At 54.3% G+C, this 26078-nt stretch overlaps 5 protein-coding genes across 14 annotated transcripts; 3 read left to right on the forward strand and 2 right to left on the reverse strand.

Moving 5' to 3' along the window:
• Positions 1-1382: 1382 nt before the first annotated feature.
• Positions 1383-2992, forward strand: FITM1 (fat storage inducing transmembrane protein 1). Its single transcript, XM_026007580.2, has 2 exons — positions 1383-1976; positions 2355-2992. Exons 1-2 carry the CDS (start codon positions 1711-1713, stop codon positions 2965-2967), a joined length of 879 nt encoding a protein of 292 aa, XP_025863365.2. The 5' UTR covers positions 1383-1710; the 3' UTR covers positions 2968-2992.
• A 2220-nt stretch (positions 2993-5212) lies between these two features.
• PSME1 (proteasome activator subunit 1) lies at positions 5213-8046 on the forward strand. The gene is made up of 11 exons (XM_026007581.2): positions 5213-5404; positions 6051-6083; positions 6227-6289; positions 6404-6514; positions 6603-6648; positions 6747-6844; positions 7097-7165; positions 7251-7318; positions 7426-7480; positions 7559-7645; positions 7820-8046. The coding sequence occupies exons 1-11, from the start codon at positions 5366-5368 to the stop codon at positions 7898-7900; spliced, it is 750 nt and encodes a 249-aa protein (XP_025863366.1). The 5' UTR covers positions 5213-5365; the 3' UTR covers positions 7901-8046.
• On the reverse strand, positions 8037-10202 carry EMC9 (ER membrane protein complex subunit 9). Of its 2 annotated transcripts, XM_026007583.2 has the most exons (5): positions 9778-10202; positions 9561-9637; positions 8630-8699; positions 8444-8538; positions 8037-8281 (listed from the first exon to the last, which is right to left on the reverse strand). In XM_026007583.2, exons 1-5 carry the CDS (start codon positions 9973-9975, stop codon positions 8101-8103), a joined length of 621 nt encoding a protein of 206 aa, XP_025863368.2. In that variant the 5' UTR covers positions 9976-10202; the 3' UTR covers positions 8037-8100. The 2 variants fall into 2 exon arrangements, with proteins under 2 accessions (XP_025863368.2, XP_025863367.2); XM_026007582.2 differs by having other exon boundaries at positions 9561-10191.
• Positions 10203-11487: 1285 nt separating this feature from the next.
• PSME2 (proteasome activator subunit 2) lies at positions 11488-16115 on the reverse strand. 3 transcript variants are annotated; one of them, XM_026007591.2, is made up of 11 exons: positions 15329-16115; positions 14988-15020; positions 14514-14576; positions 14191-14277; positions 14045-14075; positions 13861-13958; positions 12546-12614; positions 12311-12378; positions 12096-12150; positions 11700-11786; positions 11488-11608 (listed from the first exon to the last, which is right to left on the reverse strand). In XM_026007591.2, exons 1-11 carry the CDS (start codon positions 15374-15376, stop codon positions 11528-11530), a joined length of 720 nt encoding a protein of 239 aa, XP_025863376.1. In that variant the 5' UTR covers positions 15377-16115; the 3' UTR covers positions 11488-11527. The 3 variants fall into 3 exon arrangements, with proteins under 3 accessions (XP_025863376.1, XP_072617355.1, XP_025863377.1); XM_072761254.1 differs by having other exon boundaries at positions 14514-14675; positions 15329-15571; XM_026007592.2 differs by lacking the exon at positions 12546-12614 and having other exon boundaries at positions 15329-16092.
• A 328-nt stretch (positions 16116-16443) lies between these two features.
• RNF31 (ring finger protein 31) lies at positions 16444-26067 on the forward strand. 7 transcript variants are annotated; one of them, XR_012002103.1, is made up of 21 exons: positions 16444-16632; positions 16719-16865; positions 17014-17169; positions 17403-17471; positions 17555-17630; positions 17862-18039; positions 18521-18923; positions 19087-19377; positions 19630-19878; positions 19994-20179; positions 20284-20490; positions 21712-21885; positions 21968-22066; positions 22164-22253; positions 23387-23501; positions 23617-23735; positions 23952-24130; positions 24280-24337; positions 25021-25117; positions 25633-25801; positions 25916-26067. XR_012002103.1 is itself a non-coding variant. In XM_026007584.2 (21 exons), the coding sequence occupies exons 1-21, from the start codon at positions 16444-16446 to the stop codon at positions 25967-25969; spliced, it is 3240 nt and encodes a 1079-aa protein (XP_025863369.1). In that variant the 3' UTR covers positions 25970-26067. The 7 variants fall into 7 exon arrangements, 5 of the variants coding, with proteins under 5 accessions (XP_025863369.1, XP_025863372.1, XP_025863373.1 ...); XR_012002104.1 differs by having other exon boundaries at positions 17403-17462; XM_026007584.2 differs by having other exon boundaries at positions 24017-24130.
• The last annotated feature ends 11 nt before the right edge of the window (positions 26068-26078 follow it).

Below are 26078 nucleotides of genomic sequence, written 5' to 3' on the forward strand. Positions count from 1 at the left end.
GCTCTCTCTCTAAAATAAGCGGGTAAATCTTTTTTTAAAAAAATTAAGTTTCAAATTATATATATTGTTTTTTTGGCAGAGAAGTGTGATCAATAAAAGACTCAGGCATAAAAACATATTCAGATAGATTCTGTGGGGGAAGTCTAGTAGAAATATAATTTCTGACTATTAAGATTTTGTCACTTTTTTAAAATGGTTAGTGGTAAGATATATAATCGCTGTATTAGCTCCCATTGGGTATATTTAAAAGAATGAATGGAAAGATGATTGATTGATTGATTGATTGATAGACAGAATGGGAAATTATGTCTTGTGCAACTATTTAAAATTACAATGAAAAATTTTTTGTCAACTTAAAAATATGTGAGGGGTTCTTTAGGTCTTCCTATTAGGGTCCATAAACAGGGACTATGTTGAGGTTTAGGCTTTAGGATCTAGATAGAATCTGATTAATCCATCTTGATCCATTTATGGATCTGGGCACTGAGGACCAAGGAGGGTTAGTTGATTTTCCCAAAGTCACACAGTTCAGGATTCAGGGGTACTTGCTTGCTCATTCCTTTCACTACTTTGTGAGCCTCTACTGTGCTCTGAAATCCCACCAATTCTGAGGAATGAGGAAGGATAGCAAAAAGGGATCTCAGAACAGTTACTGAATGACAGGGACATCCCTTGGGTAGGTCGCTCTCTGCCTTGTGGCTGTAGCCCCAGGGGTCAGGCTGGGAGGCCAATGTAGGGCTCAGGACCCAGGGTAACCAGTTGGAGGACACACCTAAGGTTTTGATGGGCTCCAAGCTGGGGATTTCTCTTGTAGGGTTTCCCCCACCCCAATCCCCATCATGTGGCAGTAAGCCTAATCTTTGGGGTTCTGAAAGTCCAACCTGGGCCACCATCATCTCTCATACAGTACACCTTCCACAGGACACTTGAGTTTCATCTGTTGGCTGTCATAATAAACATACCAAAAAGTGATCCCATCTTAGATCTGATGGCTTGTGCATTGCATAACCACCATGGTTTGCATAGGGCGAAACTAGCCCCTCAGAGCCCTTCACACCAGACAGGGCCTGGGGCTAGGTCAAGGCCCTAGGGTCCGGTGCACCTAAGTGGATACCCTTGCCGATGTGCCTCCCCAGCCTGAGCTGGACGCAGTACCGTGCACGGCCACCTTGTGCATCCTGCAGTGGCAGGCTCTTGCCCTCAGAATTCAGGAAAGGAGCCGGATCATACTGATGATGAGGCAGACACAGATTTTTTTTTTTTTTAATAATTTCCAAGGTCTGGTTAGTTTGAATCTTCAGGACCCCTGATTTCCCTGTGGAGCAAACATGGTAAGGGTGGGGTGGGGTGGGAATGACCAGCTGACCAAACAGACAGGGAGACCCAGGAAGGCTGTGGACAGGACACCGAACAGCAGGCCTGGCCCTCTGACATGAACCAGAACATGGTTGGAGTGGGGACACAGGGCTAACAGGAAAGGACACAGGCCACTGTCAGGACACACATCCAAAGCTAGGACCCTGCTGACGTGGCAGCCCTCCGCCCTGGCCCCTTACTGCCCCCCGCCCCTCTCCCCCGCCTGCCAGCTGCCAACAGGGCTCTGCCCTGTGTCTGCCACACCTGTCACTGCCTGTCCTTGTCCAGGGGGGGCCCCATCAGCCCCTCCTCAGCTGCCCAGCAGAGCAGGCGGTTAGCGGGGAGGGAGGGAACATGGAGCGGGGGCCGGCAGTGGGGGCAGGGCTGGGGGCCGGGGCCCGAATCCGGGCATTGCTGGGCTGCCTGGTCAAGGTGCTGCTCTGGGTGGCCTCTGCCTTGCTGTACTTTGGAAGTGAACAGGCCGCCCGCCTCCTGGGCAGCCCCTGCTTACGGCGCCTCTACCATGCCTGGTTGGCAGCAGTGGTCATCTTTGGGCCCCTTCTGCAGTTCCATGTCAACCCTCGGACTATCTTCGCCAGCCATGGCAACTTCTTCAACATGTGAGTCCGCTGGAGGCTGTGGGCGCCGGCTCCCTGCACTCTGGGATCCCAGCTCCCACCTCCAGGTTTCTGTCCTCCTGCCAGTCTGGACACTAAAAATAGGCTAGGTGGTTGACGAGAAATTGGGAGGTGGGGGGAGGGGAACAGAGTCATGGGGTACAGGGGAAATCAGAAGCAGGGCTGAAGAGCAAATGTGGCTCCTGGAAGGATGAATGGACCTCTAAGGAGCCGACAAAATTTAAGTGGATGGGGAGGAAGCGGGGGAACAACGGGTGATACTATGTAGGACTGGGGACGGAGCAGCGTGGGAACACAGATGGCGTGGAAGCTGGGGTGGAGGGGTCTCAGTAGCTAGTCTCCCTTCTTCTGTGCCCACAGAAAGTTTGTGAATTCAGCATGGGGCTGGACATGTACCTTCCTGGGGGGCTTCGTGTTGCTGGTGGTGTTCCTGGCTACTCGGCGTGTGGCAGTGACTGCCCGGCACCTGAGCCGGCTGGTGGTGGGGGCAGCGGTGTGGCGGGGGGCCGGCCGGGCCTTCCTGCTCATCGAGGACCTGACCGGCTCCTGCTTCGAGCCTCTGCCCCAGGGCCTGCTGCTCCACGAGCTTCCAGACCGCCGCAGCTGCCTGGCGGCTGGCCACCAGTGGCGGGGCTACACCGTCTCCTCCCACACCTTCCTGCTCACCTTCTGCTGCCTGCTCATGGCCGAGGAAGCCGCAGTGTTCGCCAAGTATCTGGCCCATGGGCTGCCAGCCGGGGCCCCCCTTCGCCTTGTCTTCCTGCTCAACGTGCTGTTGCTGGGCCTCTGGAACTTCTTGCTGCTCTGTACCGTCATCTACTTCCACCAGTATACTCACAAGGTGGTGGGTGCCGCGGTTGGCACCTTTGCCTGGTACCTCACCTATGGCAGCTGGTATCATCAGCCCTGGTCTCCAGGGAGCCCGGGCCACGGGCTCTTCCCTCGGCGCCACTCCAGCCGCAAGCATAACTGAAGGAAATAAAGGCAAATCAGGCCTAGCTCTGGCTCTGCTCATCATTTGGTTGGGAGGGGGGTTGGGGGGCTCAAAAAGGGTGGGAAGGCTAAGAAGGGAGTCAGGCAGTCTCAGTTCCTTGGTCATTCCTTGCTGTTAGTGACCATATATGTCCTTCCTTATGCTTGATCTCCATCCCTCCTGGTATCCTTTCAAGTCTCCCAGTCCTTGCAGACTTCAAGCTCTCTGGGGGGCCTCTGATGTCAAGGAATGGCAATGCTAGAGCAGATAAAAGTGCCCTTTGGATATGGGCAGCACTCCCATAGAGCAGGTGCTTCATCTCCAGTCTGGTTGATTTGTTTTTTCTGCTTCTTCCACTGAATCCCTCTTCCGCCTTCCTTAAGGGCCTGCCTGCCTGGGCACATTCACATAACAGGTATTTTTTGAGCCAAGCATAATTCCCATGCCTTAGGAATAAGAAAGACGGGATCCCTGGGTGGCGCAGTGGTTTGGCGCCTGCCTTTGGCCCAGGGCACGGTCCTGGAGACCCGGAATCGAATCCCACGTCGGGCTCCCTGCATGGAGCCTGCTTCTCCCTCTGCCTGTGTTGTGTCTCTGCCTCTCTCTCTCTCTCTCTCTCTGTGACTATCATGAATAAATAAATAAAATCTTAAAAAAAAAAAGAAATAAGAAAGACAAGGTTTCTGCTGTTTGGGAGCTTAGGGGCTAGCGGGGGAAGCAGATAATTAACTCACAAATAATAGCACACACTTCTCTTGTGCTTACTATGTGTCAGGCAGAGTTCTAAGTGTCTCCAAGTTCTTCAAATAAACCAAGACATTTAGTCCTCATAACAACACTATTAGGTGGGTTTGGTAGTGTTCCTATTGTACAGTAGTGAAAACCGAGACACAGAGGTTAAGTGACTTGTTCACAGCTAGTAGATATTAAAGCCAGAATTAGAAACCCAGGCGGTATGGGTTCTAAACCAAGGACTAGCAACCACAGCCCTCCTGTGGCCAGACTTCATATGGCCTGAGAGTTAAGAAAGGTTTTTTACATTTTTAATGATTGAAAAAAACAAAGAATAATATTTTATGGTATGTGAAGATTACACAGAATTAAAATTCCAGGGTCCATAGACAGTTTTATTAGAACCTAACCCTGCTAATTCATTTAGGTAGGGTATGGCTATTTACCTGCTCTAATGGCAGAGTTAAGTAGTTTCTACAGACACCATACAGCCCTCAAAGCCTAAAATATTTACTATCTGGCCTTTTACAGGGAAAGTTTGTCAAACCCTGGTCTAAACCACACTATGTCCCCCCTCCCCAAATTAAATAGTAATAGTAGAGAGCTAATAGTAGAGAGCTCAGTGCTATGAATGTACTAAACCAGGTCGGTTTGTAATGGAGACTTGGCAGGGAGATACTTTATAAAGGATGATGGAGAGAGTTACCTCTGGAGAGGTGACATTTGAGCTGAGAACCTAATGACAACCCCAGGCAGGGAAAGGGTGTGTCAGGCCAAGGGACTGGTAAGGCCAAAGGCCTGAGGCAGGAATAAAGGTGATACATGACACAACAGGTTTAAGCAACAATGGAAGGCCTGGTTATTTGCAAGTGTAAGGAAGATGGCAAAGCAGTACAAAGTGAAGTTGAAGGAGAACAGGTGCCAGGCAGTCCAGGCAAGCCTTCTGGGCCAGGAAAGCCCTTTAGATTTCATTCTAAAGTAAACATGAAATTGGGAAAGAGCTTTAAGCTGGAGAGGTCTGTGTGGAGAGTAGAGAGGGGTGTAATCCACAATAAGGATCAGGAGGGAGCTGACCGGGCCTGGGTTGAAGAGGTGACAGCGGCTGAATGTCACCGCATGGGTCAGACGATGCCCGTGGAGCCAGGACTAGGGAAGGGAGGCCAGAAAAGATGGAAAGGAGCCAGATAAGGCTTATCACCGTCCCAGGCCGAGCAGGGACACAAGGGAACCAGAGTCCGGGAGCAGGGAGGTAGGAGGCGGGCACTGGCCGAGCGGCCGGCCTATGGGCTCCCGGAGGCGGGGCCGCGGTGCGTGGGGAGGCGAGGCGAGGCGAGGCAAGAAGTAGCAGGGGTGCTGGCCGTAGGCTTGGGGACGAAAGGCGGGAAGCGAGGAGGCGGGGAGGGAGAGGCTGGGCTTCGAGAGCAGGGCGGGGAGGGGAGGCGCGCTGGGGCGCAGGAGGCGGTGGCAGCGCTCCTCGCGGCCGGCAGGGGGCGCCCGGCCTGCCTGCCGCCCTCCGCCCGCTCGGCTCCGGGGCCGGCCCCGCCCCCTCCAGCGCCGCCGCTGGCCGCTCCCCAGGAAGGCCGAGCGGGCGGCGAGCGCCGCTTTCGCTTTCTCTTCCCCGTGCACGCTCCGCGTCTCGTGCGGCGCTAGGCCCCCCGCCCCGGCTATGGCCACGCTCAGGGTCCAGCCTGAAGCCCAAGCCAAGGTGAGCGCTGCGGGTTCGAGGAAGGGCCCGCTAGGGAGGCGTGGCTCCGAGAGGCTGCAGGCGTCGTGCCCCGCCCCCAGCCCCCGTCGCGGGTCTGGGTCGGGGTCGGGGTCGGGGTCGGGGTCGAGGTCGGTAGGAGCCCCGGTGAGGCCCGGTGCCAGGAGCACCTGTGCCCCGGGAGAGACAGGCGAGGTCCGCCTGCCGGGAGAGGCCGGCGGCCGAGGTCCAGCGGAGTGCGGTGAAGCGGAGAGCCGGCGTGGAGGGGAGGTCCGCTGGCGCGGGGCCCGGGGCCACACACGGACGGGTGCGAAGCTGCCCCGCCACCTCATGGCCTTTCCCACGGGAGGGCCCCCGGCCACTCCACAAGGCACTCCGTCCCTGCCCCAGTCGCAGAGGCTCTTACACCCGTCCTTGTACAGCCCAGGAGACCGGAGCGATCTGTTCTCACTTGGACCATTCGCCCTTCACCACCAGGAATGTTCTCATCCCCCACATCCAGCCCCACGGGGATCCACTTCACCCTCCCCAACCCCACGGGATGCGTTCCACCCGTCCCCAGGTCAGGCCCTTCAAAACCCTAAGGGAACGGTCCTCAAGTGAACTGGCCATAAAGCCAGGTGTGTGAAGGGCTGCCTGTGTCCCACAGGTGGACGTGTTCCGTGAAGACCTGTGTACCAAGGTAAGACCTGCCCCATCAGCACCCCACCCCTACCTAACGCCCACTGCTCACCCTTCCTTGCTGGGCAGTGTCAGCCCTGCTTCACTGCCTCGAAGAATATTTGATTCTGACCTCCGTTTTCCCCTACCCCACCTCACACACAGACAGAGAACCTGCTGGGGAGCTACTTCCCCAAGAAGATTTCTGAGTTGGATGCATTTTTAAAGGTATTAGGGGCAGCAAAAAGCTAGAGAGAGGGGTCAAGGGGAGAGTCTGGGGGGCCGTCAGAGCGAGGTGAGAGGGATGCCCTTGCCTCCAGCCCTCCTCCCACCCTGCACCAGGAGCCAGCTCTCAATGAAGCCAACCTGAACAATCTGAAGGCCCCATTGGACATCCCGGTACCTGATCCAGTCAAGGAGAAAGAGAAAGAGGAACGAAAGAAACAGCAGGAGGCAAGCTGGGAAGAGCTGGGAGGAGGGGCCCAATCATGGGGAAAATCAGCCTTCAGCCTGACTCCCAAGAGCTCCTCTCTCCCTGCAGAAGGAAGAAAAAGATGAAAAGAAGAAAGGGGAAGATGAAGACAAAGGTACTACTATGAAGGGACTGGAGTCTCACTTCCCAGGAGCTCTTCCCTGCCCTCACACAGTCCCAGCCTGGTGACTGACCCCGTTGCCCACTGCCTAGGTCCTCCCTGTGGCCCAGTGAACTGCAATGAGAAGATTGTGGTCCTCCTTCAGCGTCTAAAGCCTGAGATCAAGGATGTCATTGAGCAACTCAACCTGGTGAGCCCTCCCAATTCCATCTCTAGGCTTCAGATCAAATCCTTTGTCCTCCTTGGTTCCTGCTAGGTAGAACTTAGCACCAGCCAGGCCTGAGCCAGAGAGCACAGCAAATGCAGCCAGAATTGTGGGCCCTGGGGCTTAGGACAGACTTGGCATACTTCCCTCACCCACTGTGGGCAGGCAAGCAGAGGACAGGAACCTGGAAATTAGGTAGGGAGCTGATGTGGCTTTGATGCCTTTCCCTCTTCCCAGGTCACCACCTGGTTGCAGCTACAGATACCTCGGATTGAAGATGGAAACAATTTCGGAGTGGCTGTCCAGGTGAGAGCGCTGCCCCACTCCTCTGCCCTTCTTACTGCTCCAGTCCACGATGCTTTCCACTTTCCCCGTTGCATTCTTCCCCCAGGAGAAGGTGTTTGAGCTGATGACCGCTCTTCACACCAAGCTGGAAGGCTTCCACACTCAAATATCCAAGTGAGTGACTGCCCACTGGCACCTGCATTCACACTCTGCCTTTGCCTTGCACAGAGCCCTGGGCTCCCTCTTCCTTCTCCCACTCCATACCCTTCTACTTCCCACAGGTATTTCTCTGAGCGGGGTGATGCTGTGACCAAAGCAGCCAAGCAGCCCCATGTGGTAGGTGAGGCCTAAGTCAGGGTATATGGGTGGGGGAAGGATGCATCTGAAGTCTGGCCTGACCCAGCTCTCCCACAGGGTGACTATCGGCAGCTGGTGCACGAGCTGGATGAGGCAGAGTACCGGGACATCCGGCTGATGGTCATGGAGATCCGTAATGCTTATGTGAGGAAGTGAGGGCAGGGATGGGTAGAGGCAGCTTTCCCAGGCCACCTACTACCTGACCCTGTAGGCTGGGGGTGAAGGGTGACAGAGCTTAGCATCTCCATAATGCTAGATATGGGGCACCAGAGCCATTGGGGGCCTGTGGCTGACCCCCACTCCTCTCTGGCCCTGTAGGCTGTATTATATGACATCATCTTGAAGAACTTTGAGAAGCTCAAGAAGCCCAGGGGAGAAACAAAAGGAATGATCTATTGAGAGCCTCCTTTCATTCTGTAATGGGTCCAGCAGAGACTATCCTATCTTCTACTGAGGACTCCAGACTTTCCCCAACTTCAGCCCATTGAGGTTTCTCCCTCCCCTCACCTCCCAGGCACAATAAATAGTCATACCATTGTCCTTCAGCCCAGTCTCTTTATTAGATCCTGACCCTCCCCATCCCACCCCCCAGCCCTGGCTCAGGTATTTCCATTGGTGGGACCAACCCATTGGGTGATTTGGGTGTTCAGCTGCTGGTTGGTCCAGTCCTGCCGGATGTCATCAAGGTGGCAGTCAAAGTCCACAAGGTGCTGGTGGGCCCGGCCCTCCAGGAGTGCTCCCACCATCTGCCGTGACTCTTCCCAGTCCCTCCACATCACTCTGAAATAATAACCCCCGTGGAGGTCAAACTCAGCAGGCAGTGGGGCCAGACACTTGCCAGAGATTAGCATCTAGAGATGGACCCTTGGGGCAAGATCAAAGACAGAGGAGGCCCAGGAGCTGTGGGCTTCCAAGAAGAGGTGGAGGGAGTGGGGCACTCACAAGTTCTTGTCCTTGGGGACCCAGCGGAGACCATGGTTTTCCAGGACAATGACAGGGGGCACATGAGGCTGAGGCACCAGTTTCTGATTGTCCAACTGTGCAGACAAGGAAAGGTGAGGGTGAGGGTTTCAAGGATCCCCCTTCCTACTTTCTCACCAACTCCCCACCCAGGAACCCAAAACTCACCATAACAAGGACTGCATCAGGGAAGAATTCTGCAATCCGCCCAGCAATTTTCAAGGCCAGGGGCCCAGCACTGTGTAAAGGGAAGATCAGAGGAGTGAGGAGCTGACTATGGGTGGACCCTATCCATCTGAGCTGGATTTCCCAGATCTCCTCGATGATGGTACCGTGATGGCCTTTCCCTGTAGCTGGCCTGGGGGGCCAGACCTGCTAGAAGTTTCATACATAACTACTTAATGCTTGAGTGCAGTGGAAAACAGGTGCTCGGGACTGCTAGTCAAGGTGAAAATCAAAGGTCATCTTTTGGGAGGGTAATTTGGCATAGCCACCCAAATTTAAACAGTATATTATACGTATGCTGACCCAGAAATTCCACTTATAAAGAATTTAATGATTGGACAGTGTATTAACAAAAAAAAAAAAAAAGGAAACAACCTCAATATTTAAGGCATTAAATAAATCCTAGTACATCCATACTCATACTATATAGCTATTAGGATAAATTTTTTGGTGTAGACATGGAAAGATGGCAGATACTTACTGAGGAGGGAAAGGCAAATTACAAAACTGCATAATTTGATCCAGATATGTGGTTAATACAAAAGTACATAACTTTTTCTCTACATAAGGAAAAATTTTCCCCCCAAAAGTTACTGGTTGGGCTTCCTCTGTGCTCTTTTAGAACTTGGCCAGGCCAGCCACCTCAGTTCAAATCAGGTGCCAGCTTGTACTGATACACAGCTATCCTCCCCACCCCCACCACAGCTCTTCCAGGGAGCTCCTTCATACCCAGCCTAATGCCTGGTGGATATAGTCCCTGCTCCTAAGCATGTGACGAAGGAAAAATGGAAGGAATGACCAAAAGTTCTCTCGATCCTCATGCGGATCCTCATGCCGTAACCCTTAGCCTTCTGCCTCTGGCTACTCCACTCACCTCTGGTCGTCCAGAGCTGCATTGGCATGGTAGTACCCAGCCACTATCAGACCGGCCTGCGCGCCCCACACATCCACCTGCCGTGGGAAAGGGGCCATCAGAAACTCAATCGTGCGGCCCGCCCTGGAGGTGTGCACTGCTGCCAAGGCCGGGGATGGGCTTGGGCTAAGGGTGTTAGGGGGGTTCGCGGCGGTCGGTGGGCGTCCAGCGGCGGCACCTGGTTGAGGGCGACCTCCAGCATGACGGACAGGGCCAGGTGGCTGTGGAACAGGGGCACACAGTCGGTGAGACACAGACATTCTCCCGACCGCGGCGAGGGCGCCAGCAACAGCCCGTTGACGGAGGCGTGCGGGTACCGCGCGGCGTGCAGACACATCTTCACGTAGGCCCGGGCCGAGATCTCCACCTCCCCCATGGCGAGCGAGGCCCCAGCTCGCGTCCGCGAAGCTCCCTCCAGCGCCCCGGCGCCTTCCTTGGCCCCTTCCCTCCGCCCCCTAGCTTAGATTCGGCAGTGACGCAGACTCGGGTCGAAAACAGCCCGCCGGCTCCGGGGGACCCGGCCCCCGGCCCCCGGCCCCCGGCCCCCGGCCCCCACCGGCCCGGAACGCAGGCGGCCCGGTAAGCACGCTGCGGCGCGGAGCCCCGCCCCCGCCCGCCCCCCGGGGGCGGCCCCAGATCCGCGCGAGACTGGGGGGACTCCAGCCGGCTGCCCAGAGCAGCGCCCGCTTCTGGAGGCCCGCCCACATGGTGCTCCTTGATAGGCTCAAAGGTTCTCATTTTGCCCAATCATCGGCCGCCTCCAAACCTTGCCCCGCCTTTGTCTCCCGCGAACCACAGAAAACTGGAGAGAGCCGCCCGCACGCTGATTGGCTAGGCTGCTCGACTGCGGCCCGGGCCTGAGGATGGCTGGGTCTGAGACCTGTGCCGCCCGCTCCCGCAGGCCCAGCAAAGCCAGCCGGGTGGAGCGCGCGCCCGGCGCCAGGTGTCCCAGGGCGCCGGGTCTCCGAACCTGGGCACGAAGCGGACTGCCTTGCTCCTACTATAGGATGAGTGGATTTGTACTGTAGGCCAGCTCCATCGCTAACGAGCGGTGTTACTTTTGCCACCCAGGATATATGGCCCTTGGTTTCCTTAATGTAGTCTCTGCAGAAGTAAAAGAGGTAATTGGCTGAAGGAGGGGAAAAGAGAACAAATTTACAGACCCATCCTTCCCTTTATGTCCTGCGATATTATTTCCTTCAACACAGTGTCTTGGGAGTGTTTTTTGCCCTTGTCTGCTCTTGAGAAGGAGTCCCACCTTTCACCCATAATTCTCCCAGTGAAACCTCACTCAGGCTTGCTCTGAGCTGATGATGAGTGTTCTTTCTTCTTCTTTTTTTTTTTTTAATAATTTTTATTTATTTATGATAGTCACACACAGAGAGAGAGGCAGAGACATAGGCAGAGGGAGAAGCGGGCTCCATGCATCGGGAGCCCGACATGGGACTTGATCCCGGGTCTCCAGGATCGCGCCCTGGGCCAAAGGCAGGCGCTAAACCGCTGCGCCACCCAGGGTTCCCGTTCTTTCTTCTTTCCCTGATCTCAGCCCCAGAGCTTTCTCCAGATTTGCTCAGCTTTCAGTCCAAATTCCTGTAAGAGGTCTGTGCAAATGCCACTTCTTCCAGGAAGCACTCATGAGCCCCCCCCCAGATGGAAATGATCTTGCGAAATCCCCAAATACAGGCTACCTATATGGCTGTCATGACATGTCACAATCTCCACTCTGTTCTTCACGATGACTTCTTTCTTAAGAAAGAAGAACAGGACAGGCTTCCCGTTCATCTTTGCTGTCATGGCATCCCCTCTCTTTCCCACCAGTAGATTCACATTCAGTATCTGGACATAGGTGACAATAAATGCCTTCTGAACAAATGACACACACCAGAGGTAATCCACACAATCATAGGTCATTTATTTTTTTCCCTGAACTAGTACATAGATGGCTTCTCTTCACCTTTTGGGTTGATAATTTTCTCTAGGTTGCTGCTGATAATATGATAAAGCTCAGCCTGGAAGAAAGCCAGAAGGGTGGCAGTCAGGTTCTTGGCTTTTCCCCTATCCCCCTCAACCATCTCCCATAGGGGCTTATTCCATACTCACATAGAAGGCCCTCAGGTCCAGCACCATGGCCCTGAGCTCCCCATAGGCTGCTTCATCTCTCTCATGCACCAGGGCCCGGTAATCCATCTGGGATGTGGGAGGCAAAGCTGAGTCAGCCCCATGAGAGGTTGGGACATTAATCTGGTTTCCTCATATAGGGAATAGGTAACTTGAGGATGAGCCCCTTCTCAGCACCAAGAAATGGAATCCCACAGGATCAGCAGAGAATGGGGTCAAAGTTTTGGAATCCCAAATCAGTTTTTTGAGCCAATGCTTTTGGCTTAATATTTTCCATATTGGGAAGGTCAGAAAACAGACAAAGAAGACCTCTAGCCCCTCCTTCCTTGCCCCACCCCCAGCCAGCCTCAGCTAAAAGGCTGATGACTATCTACTCACTACATGAGTCTCCTTAGAGGCCTTGGCCACAGCATCCCCACGTTCTGAGAAGTACCTGCCAAAAGCAAGAGGATAAACACAAGAATGGGTAATGAGAAAGAACTCTTTCAGACCCTTTCCAGGGCTCCCCATTGTTCTGATAGGATTGCCCTGCTTTGGAAACCCCAAAGAAATGTCCCTGCAGCCGCCCATGCTGGTCCTTCAGCTGCCCTCACTTGGAAATGGTTGTCTGGAAGGCTTCCACTTTGGTCTTGACTGCATTCACCCTCTCTAGCACCTTCTCCTGTGATTAAAGAGAGAGAGAGAGAGAGATGGGAGGCAAGAAAAACACTTCGTCTCCTCCCTCCTTCACCCACCAACTTCCTCCTCCTCCCAGATCATAGCTAGTTCCTACCCCTCACTCCCTAAGTCTCTCCCTGCTCTCAATGTCCTCATATACCCTTTTCTTACCTGGATTGCCACCCCAAAGTCATTTCCATCCTCAATCTTGGGGATCAGGTGCTGGATCCATGTGATCACCTGAGTTATGATCATGTAGGAATCATTCAACAAACTTACTGGGTTTTTCCTTTTAGCTGCCACTTCCTAATAACTATATTTAATTGAGGACTTATTACTGTACCAGGCACTGTGCTATATAGATCTCATTTAATCTTTACAGCAACTTTTATTTATTTTTTTTTTTAAAAGCTGTTTCTTTTTAAAAATTTTTTTTTTTTTTTTTTTTTTTTTTTTTTTTTTTTTTTTTATGATAGTCACAGAGAGAGAGAGAGAGGCAGAGACACAGGCAGAGGGAGAAGCAGGCTCCATGCACCGGGAGCCTGATGTGGGATTCGATCCCGGGTCTCCAGGATCGCGCCCTGGGCCAAAGGCAGGCGCCAAACCGCTGCGCCACCCAGGGATCCCTACAGCAACTTTTAAAGATACATGTTCCTACTGTATTCAAAGGATGAAAAAAACTGAGTCACAGAGTGTCCAAGAAACTTACCTAAGGTAACCAGCTAGGTAAGTATAGACTCAGGATTTGAGCCCAAGCAGTCTCTAGGACCTAGGCTTTTTTTTTTTCTTTTTTTTTTTTAATTTATGATAGTCACACACACACACACAGAGAGAGAGAGAGAGAGAGAGAGAGAGACAGAGATAGAGACAGAGACATAGGCAGAGGGAGAAGCAGGCTCCATGCACCGGGAGCCCGACGTGGGACTTGATCCTGGGTCTCCAGGATTGCGCCCTGGGCCAAAGGCAGGCGCCAAACCGCTGCGCCACCCAGGGATCCCCTTTTTTTTCTTTTTTAAAAGATTTTATTTATTTATTCATGAGAGACCCAAAGAGAGAAGCAGAGACAGGCAGGGGGAGAAGCAGGATCTCTGAGGGGAACCCCCCCCTCCCAATACGGGACTTGATCCCAGGACCCCGGGATCACAACCTGAGCCAAAGGCAGACACTCAACCGCTGAGCCACCCAGGTGCCCCTAGGACCCAGGCTCTAAACCAACTCATGATGGCACAACACCTGCACTGTGTACCTAGTACAGAGGTGGGTTCTGACAATATGGAGGTGGACACAGCAGGCTCTGATTACAGGGATATCACTGTGAAATCAGAGGTCTAGCGGAATGAGAACCCAAGGTATCCAAACCCAAAGCCCAGAGGAAGTTTCCTATTTCAGAAACAGGTCCCTGAGTGAAAGACTTGCATCTCCAAAGAAGATGAGGGCCTGGCCTGGCTTGTCTTCCCTTTCTCCTTCTCCCAGTCCCCAGGCTTACCAGAATGCATTTTTCTTTGAGAGTCCAGACTTCTGGCTTAACCAGGGCAAGTAGGGCGAGAACCTTCTCATTTCCAGGGAGAAAGCCACACTTGGGAACTGTGAAAAAAAGGGCATTCAGGCCCCTTCTCATCTAGCAGTCAATGTGCCATCTCTTCTTCCCCAGCCACCCCTTCCTCTCTTACCTTCTTTCTTTTCCTGCTTATCTGTTTCCATCTAAGGTAAAAAAAAAAGGGGGGGGGGACAGTAGCTTCAGGAAAGTCTTGGGAGGTTGGAGGCCCATCATCTCCACCTGGTTTATAGTCTGAGCTTTGCATCCTAAGTGCCTCACCTCATCATCCTTGGGTGGAGGGTCTGGGATGGGGATGTCCAGCGGGGCCCGGAGAGAGGTCAGGTCAGCCACATTGAGGGAGTCCTCCTGCACAGAGCTCCTGTCAGTGGCGGCCCAGCCTATGCCCTTCATTCTGAGTCACAGCCTTCCCTCCAAGCAGCCCACCCACCCTCTGCCCAGGCTCAGGCCTCACACCATCCTAACGCTTCCAGTCCACCCCTCATAACTGTTCTCTGCATGCTGAGCCCAGTTGTTAGCTAGAGGGGGTGGGTGGAGAGGAGAGAGGCCTTGGGATGGGGTGTGAGGGGGTCCCCACCACTCACCTGCAAGAGTTGATTCAGGTGTATGATTTTCTGTGGCAAGAACCTGTAGAGGAACTCCTCTGCCTGTGGGTTACATTGCAAGGGTGGGAAATCTCGGAAGATGCTCCAGAGGTGTCTGAGAAGTAGGACTGGAAGGGTCCTCATAAATCATTGACTCTAATACTTACAAATAAGGAAATGAAGCCATGAGAAGTGAAGGGACTTGCCCAAACTGGGAAGTGGCAGACCAAGGTTAGGACTTTGGGGCCACACCTTTTCACTCCACACCAAAAGAGGGGAGAGGAAGTGGCAGAAGTAAAGAGAATATTAAGAGGAGTCAAACTAAAGGTAGAGATCAATAATTAGGAGCCTTGGGTGAAGGTCTGATAAGGGAAGTAGGGCCCAGGATGGATTTGGGGGTCACTCTGAGAGGTTTCTGCCCTCAAGTACTAGTCTAAGATTCCGAGTCAAATCGCTTGAATCTAGAAGACTTACCTCCTGGAAAAGATTTTGCCTGAAGACATCCACCTGCACAGAGAGCAGTACCCGGATGTTGGTTAAGGGTCTCAGTTGTCAAGAGTGAGATCCCACTCACACACGGATGCCCTCCAACTTGGCTCAGGCCCTCCCTACCACAAGCCACATCTCCCTGGAAGCCCAGGCTCAGTGCAGAGACTGGCCAGAAGGCAAGAATCTGGGAATCCCCGCCGGGAGAAGTGAAAGCACTAAGGAGAGGTCGAGTTCTCTGGCACGGCCTTGGTCCCCTGGAGTACCCAGCCTGGCCTCCATCCAGGAGGGCTCCCCGGCCCTTTCCTGGCCTCCCGATCCCCCATTACCTGTTTGCGGGCTTCCCCGCTCAGGCGCAGCGCACAAGGCTTGGCCATGCTGCTCCAGTTGCAAGATCTTGGGTCTCCAGGCTCGCCGCCGGCCTTTCGCTTTCACTCCACAAGTCCAGGCCCGCCCCCCTCAGCCCCGCCCCCTTCCTTCTTTCCCCCTCCCTCTGGCAGGCCGCCAACGGCAGGCAGCCCCTCAGTCATTCTCCGCCAGCTGCGACTAGTGGAGGCGGCGCGGCCTTGGTCACAAGCCCAGGGGCTGTCCGAGGGAGGCGCTGGGATAACCCGACAGGGGCTGCCCCTCGAAGGGGAGGGGCTTCCAGGGAGAGGTAAAGGCGGTCCCAGGAAAGTCCGGAGTCGGGGTGGGAGGGGCTGGAGAGTAGGGAAAGGGAGAGCTGAGTGGTGGGGCTCCCCCTAGGAGGCCCGACTGCAGGGAGGGGCCGAGAGGGATCAGAGTGGAAGTGGGAGGGAGGGCCTGAGGCTGAGGAGGGCGAGGAGGAACCTGGAAGGGGGCAGTCTCAGGGAATCCCTCCGGGAGCGCGCTCTGCCTTCTCAAGACCGACTAGGGAAGGGCCAGGACTCGCTTGAGTAGGGCCCAGACCGGCCAAAGCTGAGTCCCGGCAGAACGGGGCTTCCCCGGTGGGTACCGGAGCAAGGTAGACTGGTCTAGATAGAGGTTCTGAGCGAGACGAGGGGACCCCGCGCCTAGGGCCGCCGGGCACCAAGGCGGGGAAGCGCTAGTTCGGCGTTCAAGGCCCAGGCGCTCTGGGGGCGGAGCCAGGGACCACTTGCCCTTCTCATTGGCTGGGCCCTGGCTCCCCTCTTGGCCACGCCCCCTCGCTTCCTGACCCCCGCCCTGTCCCAACCTTAAAGCCCTCCCCTTCCCCTGAAACTAGGTTGCAATCCCGCCCTCTCTGTTAGTACTTCCTGTTCCCGGCTAACCCTGGCGCAGGGCCCGGGGCCGAGGAGTGACCGTGGCCTGGGTGACCTGGGGCGGCTTTGCCGACCGAGTCGGGCCGCGGAGCCGGACACCGGGCGGGAGGGGTGGCGTCCAAGCCGCGCGCAGCCCGCGCCAGGTCCCGGCGGGCGGCGCGGCTGGGGCTGACTCCGGTCTCAGGATGCCGGGGGAGGAGGAGCGGGCCTTCCTGGCGGCCCGCGAGGAGCTGTCGAGCGCCCTGAGGAAGGATTCCGGGCAGGTGTTTTCCGTAGAGCAGCTCCGGCCGCTATTGGTCACATCCCTGCCGCCAGCAGCCCGCTACTTGCAGCTGGACGCCGCACGCCTGGTCCGCTGCAATGCTCATGGGGAGGTGAGGCCCGGCCCCGCTCGGGAGGAGGACAGGGGACCTGCGCCCAGGGTGGGACTCACAGCTCTCCGCTCTCTGACTGCTCCCAGCCCCGAAACTACCTCAACACCCTGTCCACGGCCCTGAACATCCTGGAGAAATATGGCCGCAACCTTCTCAGCCCTCAGCGGCCCCGGTATTGGCGCGGGGTCAAGTTTAATAACCCTGTCTTTCGCAGTACGGTGGATGCTGTGCAGGTGAAGCCCCTGGGCCCCTTATGGGAGAAGGGGACGTGGCCTGGGCTAGGGGGTTGGTTAGAAAGAGCCTGAGGCTGCGCTTAATGGGGAGGGTTCCAGCCCTTTTGAGAAGGGGGCTTGGTGGGTGACTGGTCTGAATATGCGGTAGGGGGGCCGGGACGTTCTGCGATTGTATGGCTACACAGAGGAGCAGCCAGATGGGTTGAGTTTCCCTGAGGGGCAGGAGGAGCCAGATGAGCACCAAGTAGCTACAGTCACACTAGAAGTACTGCTGCTTCGGACAGAGCTCAGCCTGCTGTTACAGGTGAGATGTTGAAGTGTCTCTAGTCCTGAGGACTTAAATACCAGATCTGGGAGCCCACCCTCACTCCCAGAGGCAGTCTGGGGCCCTTCATGCTGCTGAACCATGGACATAGTCCCCATAGCAACCTGGGAACTCCCCATACTCTTCTTCCTGTGGATGTTGAGAGACCAGGGCTTTGAGGGAGGGCCTTGTCCTAGGGTTCCAGGTAGGAATGCTTCATACCTTGTTTGCAGAATACTCACCCAAGACAACAAGCACTGGAGCAGCTGCTGGAAGACAAGGTTGAGGATGATGTAAGGAAGGTAGAGATGGGGCTTTAAGACCTTATGACCAAAGGGGAAAGGGGTTTTGGGACACACGGTTGCCCTGCCCTTTTTTTTCTCAGATACTGCAGCTCTCAGAGTTTGCCCCCTTACTGAGAGAGATTGCTCCTGGCCGCCTCACCACACCCTCTGCCCCAGGTATCGTTTGTCCTATGAAGGGGGGTGGGAGCGGTTTCTAATAGACTATACTGATGGAAATTTGAGGCCCTCCTCTGTTTATCTTCTTTGCCCTTTAAAAGAGATTAAAATTGTTTCCTTGGGTCTGGATATGTTGAAAAGTAGCCTGATTTGTTCCCTTTCACAGCAAATTCAGATGTAACTTGGTCTTTTTCAGAAAGATGTTCAGTTTTTCTTTCTCCTATTCTCCAGGCTCCACTCCTGGTCCCTGCTTCCTCTGTGGTTCTGCCCCAGGCACACTGCACTGTTCAACCTGTAAACAGGCCTTGTGCCCAGCTTGTGATCGCCTATTCCATGGACACCCGTCCCGCGCCCATCACCTCCGTCAGACCCTGCCGGGGGGCTCCCAAACCACCCACCTGACTCCCAGGTGAGAGATCTTCTCTTCTGGATAGGAGTGAAATTGAGAGAATTTAAGAGTTACATATATATCTACTATACGTCAGTTTCTACGTTAAAGACTTTAATAGAAGGCAAGCAGCCAGTTACTGCCCTCCAAGAGGTCACAGAGGTACATATCAAGCAAGTAGCAGTCACAGCAAGATAGGTTATTATGTTGTGCAAATAAGATAGGAAGCGGAGGAACCTAGCCTAAAAGACTAGCTCAATCAGTAGGATTTCTAAGCACCTAGTATGGGTCAGGCCCCAAGTTAGGAATATCCATCAGCAAGATATGAGCTTTAAGTTATAATTTAAGTGTTGAATAGGCTATGGGTATGGAGTGTTCCAGACAAAACAGCATGTGCAAGGGACAGGGTCTGTGTTGTCCCACAGAGAACGAGGGATGCCCGGGAAAGAGGGACCGAGGCACCAGGGCCCCTCAGCAGACCACCTCTGCTTTTTCATTACAGCTTACCTGCCTTAGCTCCACTGCGGCCTCAGTCAGCATCCCTGCTGGCCCTGGGAGACAGCTCTCTTGTGCTTCCCCTGAAAGCTTCCCCTGATCCTGCAAATGCCCGTCTGCCCTGGCACTGTGCTGCCTGTGCCATGTTAAATGAATCTTGGGCAGTGCTCTGTGTGGCCTGTGATCGGCCCCGAGGCTGTAAGGGGTTGGGGCTGGGGATTGAGGGTTCCCAAGGAACTGGGGGCCTAGAACCTGAGCTTGCACGGGGTCGCTGGGCCTGCCAGAGCTGCACCTTTGAGAATGAGGCAGCAGCTGTGCTGTGTGCCATCTGTGAGCGACCTCGGCTGGCTCAGCCTCCTAGCTTGGTGGTGGATTCTCGGGATACTGGCATTTGCCTGCAGCCCCTTCAGGTAACCTACTCCTTCCAGCTCTTTCGTTGCACCTGTCACCACCCAGGCCATTCTCTATTTCCTCCTCTCCTGTTTTCTTGAGTTCCTCTGTGTCTTTCCCCCCAGCTCCCTACATTTGGGCCTCAGCCAGCCTTCAATTGGGTAATACTTTTTGCCTTCCCAGCAGGGGGATACTTTGCTCTCCTCTGCCCAGCCTCCAGTCTGGTACTGTATTCACTGTACCTTCTGCAACTCGGGCCCTGGCTGGGTGTGTGCTATGTGCAACCGGACCAGCAGCCCCATCCTGGTACAGCAGGCCCCCCAGCTCCATGCCAGCTCTTTGGAAGAGCGACTTCCTGAGCCACGGCCTCCACGATGCCTCAGTGCCCCCCTGCCCGGTTACTGTGGGGACCCTGAGAAGCAGCGCCAGGACAAGATGCGGGAGGAAGGTCTCCAACTAGTGATGAAGATCCGGGTGAGGATTTAGGCCTGGAATGAGGTAGGGTTGAGCTAGTAGGGGAAGGGAAAAGCTACAATGGATTAATACAAGTTCTTGCAAAACTTGCTGTTGTTAGCAGTAGCTGCCTCTTACTGAACACTTCTCACATGACAAATATCATACCATGTACTGCTGACATGATCGCTGTCAGCATTGTGGTTCGGGCTGAGGGTGGCTGGAGGGTGTCCTTCCTGATGGGCCATCTGTCTGGGTGGGACTGTGCCTTAGGAAGGGGAAGCTGCAGGTGCCTGTCCAGAGGAGGTCTTCTCAGCTCTACAGTACTCAGGCACTGAGGTGCCCCTGCAATGGTTGCGCTCGGAGCTGCCCTACGTGCTGGAAATGGTGGCCGAGCTGGCAGGACAGCACGACCCGGGGCTGGGTGCCTTTTCCTGTCAGGAGGCCCGGAAAGCCTGGCTGGACCGTCATGGCAATCTTGATGAAGCTGTGGAAGAGTGTGTGAGGGCCCGGCGGAGGAAGGTACCCGCTGTGCTGGCAGGAGGGTGGACAGGGTTGAGGACTATGGGTCTCAGAACCTCTCACACTCTTTTCCTTGCCATCTCCCTCTTCACTCCTCTCTACCCACAACTCGCAGGTGCAGGAACTCCGGTCCCTGGGCTTTGGGCCCGAGGAGGGGTCTCTTCAAGCATTGTTCCAACATGGTGGTGATGTGACACGGGCCCTGACCGAACTACAGCGCCAGCGCCTAGAGCCCTTCCATCAGCGCCTCTGGGACAAGGGCCTTGATCCCACTCCTTCCTGGGATGGGCCAGATAAGCAGGTACTAGGAGGAGAATCCACTTGGAAGAGCAGGGGGAAGGGTGAGGGTAGGATTCTTGGGGTCTGACAGCCACTTCTTCCCCCTGTACTCGAATCACATTGTAGAGTCTGGTCAGACGGCTTTTGGCAGTCTACGCCCTCCCCAGCTGGGGCCGAGCAGAGCTGGCACTGTCACTGCTGCAGGAGACACCCAGGAATTATGAGCTGGGAGATGTTGTGGAAGCAGTGAGGCACAGCCAGGACCGGGCCTTCCTGCGCCGCTTGCTTGCCCAGGAGTGTGCTGTGTGCGGCTGGGCCCTGCCCCGCAACCGGGTAAGCACATCCATCCCTACTGTGTCTGGCCTTAGAATGACACTGTTCCCTTTGCACCCTGCTCCATGTCAGCCCCTGTCTCTGGCCCTGTCTTCTACTCTGCAGTTGCCCATGTGCTCCTGATGGCATCTAGGAAGGGAGGGGCAGGAATAAACCACCTCCTGGCCTCCACTATTATTTTTTTTAGGGGCTTTATTTATTCATGAGAGACATAGAGAGGCAGAGACACAGGCAGAGGGAGAAGTAGGCTCCCTGCAGGGAGCCCAATGTGGGACTTGATCCCAGGACCCCGGGATAATGACCTGAGCCAAAGGCAGATGCTCAACTGCTGAGCCACCCAGTTGTCCCTGGCCACCATTATTTTTACTGTGCCACCATGAAGCATTTCAAACACAAAATGTAGGATTTCTTCCTCCATGCCCCCCCAGTGTATTCATCACCATGCTTCTGCAGTTATCAATATGTCACCAATCTTTATTCCATCTACACACGCAAAATTATTTTCTTTTTTTTTTTTTTCCAAAATTATTTTCAAGCGGGCAGCCTGGGTGGCTCAGCAGTTTAGCGCCTCCTTCAGCCCAGGGCGTGATCCTGGAGACCCGGGGTCGAGTCCCACATCGGGCTGCCTGCATGGAGCCTGCTTCTCCCTCTGCCTGTGCCTCTGCTTCTCTCTGTGTCTTTCATGATTAAATAAATAAAATCTTTAAAGATTTTTTTTTCCCAGAGACCCTAGGATCACGCCCCAGGCCGAAGGCAGGCGCCAAACCGCTGAGCCACCCAGAGATCCTGCTCTGTGCCATTTTTATTCTGCTTATAGGTTCATGTCACCACCAAGATACAGATTGTTCCACCACCGTTAAAGTAACCCTCTTGTACAATCCCTCTATGGCTGCAGCTTTCTTCCCTTCTTCCTGTCACCTGACAACAACCAGTCTGTTCTCCATCTCTAGTTTTGTCCATTCAGACATATTGTTTGTTTGCTTTCCATTAACATGAGTGCCTCTGGAGGGCACTCTTCTATTTCCTTGAGGCCTCAGGATTGTCTGTTTTCTTCCATCACAGTTTTCAGACATTCAGATTGCCTGCTAGGCACTTATTAGAGGTTGCCACATTGGCCAGTTGTTAATCAGACCCTGGTTTCCAGTAGACACCTGGCTACTGCCCCTTCCCCACTGCTGGCAGCTGTGGCTTCAGACCCCCTCCTGCCCCTGCCTCCTACAGATGCAGGCCCTGACTTCCTGTGAGTGCACCATCTGTCCCGACTGCTTCCGCCAGCACTTCACCATCGCCCTGAAGGAGAAACACATCACAGACATGGTGTGCCCCGCCTGTGGCCGCCCTGACCTCACCGATGACACGCAGTTGCTCAGCTACTTTTCTACACTTGACATCCAGGTACTACAGTCCCTAAGACTCAGGGTGCCCTGGCTTTGAACAGGAACCCTGCCCACCCACCACTTCTGCATCCTGTCCCCAGCTTCGGGAGAGCCTGGAGCCAGATGCCTATGCACTGTTTCACAAGAAGCTCACTGAGGGTGTGCTCATGCGGGACCCCAAATTCTTGTGGTGTGCCCAAGTAAGTGGCCTGCCCAGGGGAGCTGACTGGAGGGGGCAGGGAGGAGGGCAGGGTGCCAGATCAGGCCTCAGGTAGCTTTATACTCTTGTACCCACAGTGCTCCTTTGGCTTCATATATGAACGGGAGCAGCTGGAGGCAACATGTCCCCAGTGTCACCAGACCTTCTGTGTGCGCTGTAAGCGCCAGGTGAGGCCCATTCATCCTTTCAGAGTAACTTGCTAAGCTACTGACAGGTATCCTGTCAAGACTCGGGGTATGCTGAAGCATGGAACAGATGTGAGCTCTGGGGTCAAAGAGCTCACAGAGTAGTCAGGAAAGGAGGGAGGGAGGGTGAAAGGTAAGGTGAGGAGGAAGAGTGGGGAAGGAAGGCAAGAAAGGCAGTGAGGGAGAGAGAGAGCCTGAGTACACATAGCATAAGTTCTATAGTGAAAACAGGAATCTGAGATTAGGAATAACAGAATACACATACTTAGGATGGAAAGGTCAGACAAGTCTTCTCTAAAACGGTTTAATTTAAGCTCAGGCCTGAAAGTTAAGAAGAAGCCAACTATGCAAAGGATATTTGGGACAGAAAGAACAACACATGGAAAGTCCAAAGTCAGAAAAAGTGTTGTGTGGCTGGAGCCCCAAGAGCAAGGGTGAGAGTGGCAGGCGGTTGGAGAGGAGCTAGCTGCCAGATCAGGAAAGACCGTGAGGCCAAGTGAGGCAGGTATTTGCCTTTTATTCTAAGACTAACCAAGGGGTGATAGTATCTCATTTGCCTTTTAAAAAGTTTGCCATTTAAAAAAATAAAAAATAAAATAAAAAGTTTGCCATTTGATTGCTCACTTTGACGGCACATATTCTAAAAAGTTTAACTTCTAATGCCAAAAAGTTACATCTGTGTTATAAAACACAATAATAAAATGACCACCCAAGACCCTATTACTAAATCTCAGATCTAGAACACTGCCCATACTGTTGAAGCTGCCTGCCTTATGCTCTCCAAGGCACTATGGCCACAGGCGAGCAGGAGTGGAGGTAGAGACACCAGTAACCGAGGCAAGACCTGACCTGGCCTGGAGTAGGGTGGCCACAGCAGGGATGAAGGAAAAGGGGACAGGGCTGAGGTAGGTTTAGGGGGGTGGAAATACAACCTGCCGGTGAATGTGTGCTAGTACAAAGAGGTGAAAGAACCAAGCCTGGCCCCTCAGTTTAAGACTGGAGCAAACAGTGAATGACAGTAAAGTAAAGCCAGGGCCCACAAGGTATGAGAGGCGGGGTCCTTGGGAAGGGCCCAGGGTGGAGCTTTCATGCGAAGCTTGCCTTCCCTCCTGCAGTGGGAGGAGCAGCACCGAGGCCGGAGCTGCGAGGATTTCCAGAACTGGAAACGCAACAATGACCCTGAATACCAGGCCCAGGGCCTAGCCCTGTATCTTCAGGAGAATGGCATTGGTAAGGATGTGCCACTGGGCCTGTCTGCCCAGTCATTTGTTACTGCCAGAGGCTCTCTTCCCAAAGGCCTTCAGGAGCAGTGGCAGCACCAGCCCTGACCTGCTGTTCCTTACAGACTGCCCCAAGTGCAAGTTCTCGTATGCACTGGCCCGAGGAGGCTGCATGCACTTTCACTGCACCCAGTGCCGCCACCAGTTCTGCAGCGGCTGCTACAATGCCTTTTACGCCAAGAATGTGAGCCTGGAGGAGAGGGATGGAAGGGATTGGGGGCAGGGGAGGGATGCTGCCATTGGGTGTGAGGGGCAAAGGCACTAAGGAGTAGCCTAGGGGAAGAAAAGGGGAGGCCAGTGGGGGTGTAAAGCACCTCTCTCTGTTCCCTCTCCCCTTCTGCTTGCCTGCTTGCCTCCAATGTCTCCATCTTCCCCCCTCTTCCCTACACCCCTCATACAGGGGTTCTGAGAAGCCAGGACCCCAACCGTCTCCAACTTCCCCTCTCCCATATGGGTTTCCGCCAGAAATGTCCAGACCCTAACTGCAGGGTGAAAAAGTCCCTGCATGGCCACCACCCACGAGACTGCCTCTTTTACCTGCGGGACTGGACTGCTCTCCGGCTCCAGAAGCTGCTACAGGTCAGGGGTGGCCAGCCACGCTGGGTTTGCAGATTGCCCAGGGTAGAAGGCCAGGCACAGGGTGGCAAGAAAGGGAAGGCTCTGGGCTGGGCAATTCAGTAGGCTGGCATCAAGGGGAACCTAACGCCCACCCATCTGCCCCTCCTCAGGACAATAATGTCATGTTCAACACAGAACCCCCAGCAGGGGCCCGGGCAGTTCCTGGCGGTGAGTGTCTGAACAGGCCTCAGAGAAGGGGTGAGGGCGAGCTCCCACTGTGTTGTGGGTAAAGGGGAGGCTTGGGTCCATGCTCAGAGCTTGGCCTGTGCCCACTTGTGGCTTCTTGGCAGGTTAATTTCACTGGGTCTGGTTTCTCCATCTGTGACGTGGGAGTAAGACCCCTACTTTGTAGCTCAGCTGTTTACTTGAGGCCATATTAAAGCACTTGGCACTTAATCCTGATTTTCTTCTCCCATTTCCAAAGGATAATGATTCATTAGTTAACTCAAGGAATATTTAATGAGACTCAGGAGTTGCACTGTTTTAGATTCCATGAGGGCAACAGAAAGATGTTACATATGGTTCTAATCTACCCCACCCCTTATTACCATAAGATAAGGCCTTAACAGCATGAGTTAACCAGGCACAAAGGATCATAGTCCAGAGTTGTCTTGAGAGTATGTGACAATAAAAAAAGAGGGTACATGATTATGGACCAAAACCAAGCTTGGATAAAAGCAGGGCCTCCCATGATGGTGTCTCTAAGTACCCACTCCTCTCCGACCCCAACACCATTAGAGCAGTCCCCTCCCTGGAGGCTGTCTCCCATGCCTCATACCCCTCTTCTCTGGGGGCTTTGTGGTCAGTCACCTCCTCCCAATACAAGGATCCCTTCCTTCCCTTATCCTTAGGTGGCTGCCGAGTGATGGAGCAGAAGGAAGTCCCTAATGGGTTCCGGGATGAAGCTTGTGGCAAGGAGACTCCAGCTGGCCATGCTGGCCTCTGCCAGTGAGTGTCAGGCACGGCATGGAGTTGGGGGCAAGGGGATACACCTGGGTAGTCAAGGGGATCTCTGGCTGTAGTAGGTCCTGCAGGGGAAGTGAGAGGGGGGGCTCTCTGGGCAAGGGCGTGGCTAGGTAGTAGCCAGCAGTGCACACAGGGAGATAGTACCCACCACTACAAGTGGCAAGAGTCCCCGGTCCTGTTTGTCTGAGTACACCAGTGCCCAGCAAGGTGTGGGGCACACTTGGTTAATATTAGCCAAATAAGGGACCCCTGGGTCACTCAGCAGTTGAGTATCTGCCTTCAGCCCAGGGTGTGATCCTGGAGTTCCGGGATCGAGTCCCCCATTGGGCTCCTTGCATGGAGCCTGCTTCTCCCTCTGCCTGTGTCTCTGCCTCTCTCTCTCTGCCTCTCTCATGAATAAAAATAATAAATAAATAAATAAATAAATAAATATATATATATATATATATATATTAGCCAAACAGAAGAACAAATACTCCACCCTGTCATCTCTGCAGGGCACACTACAAAGAGTATCTTGTGAGCCTCATCAACGCGCACTCACTGGACCCAGCCACCCTATATGAGGTGGAGGAGCTGGAGACGGCTGCTGAGCGCTACCTGCACGTGCGCCCTCAGCCAGTGGCAGGGGAGGATGCCCCTGCCTACCATGCCCGCTTGTTACAGGTACAGCCTCCCTCCCCCCAGCCTCGCCTTTGACCCACACTCTACAAGTCTCCTGTCCAGCCTGCATCTGAGCTCTAGGCTTCCAGTGTTATCATTTTCTCTCTCCTCCTGCAGAAGCTGATGGAAGAGGTGCCCTTGGGACAGAGTATCCCTCGCAGGAGGAAGTAGTGGGGGAGAGGGGGGCAAGGATCCTCATGAGTGTCTCAAGGCCGAACCTCCTCAGGAACAGCTCCAGCACCAATAAAGAGGCATCTCCTTGCCCAGGCTTTTTGGTGGT

This window comes from Vulpes vulpes, chromosome 6 (assembly GCF_048418805.1).
Source record: "Vulpes vulpes isolate BD-2025 chromosome 6, VulVul3, whole genome shotgun sequence".
Classification (NCBI taxonomy): Eukaryota; Metazoa; Chordata; class Mammalia; order Carnivora; family Canidae; genus Vulpes; species Vulpes vulpes.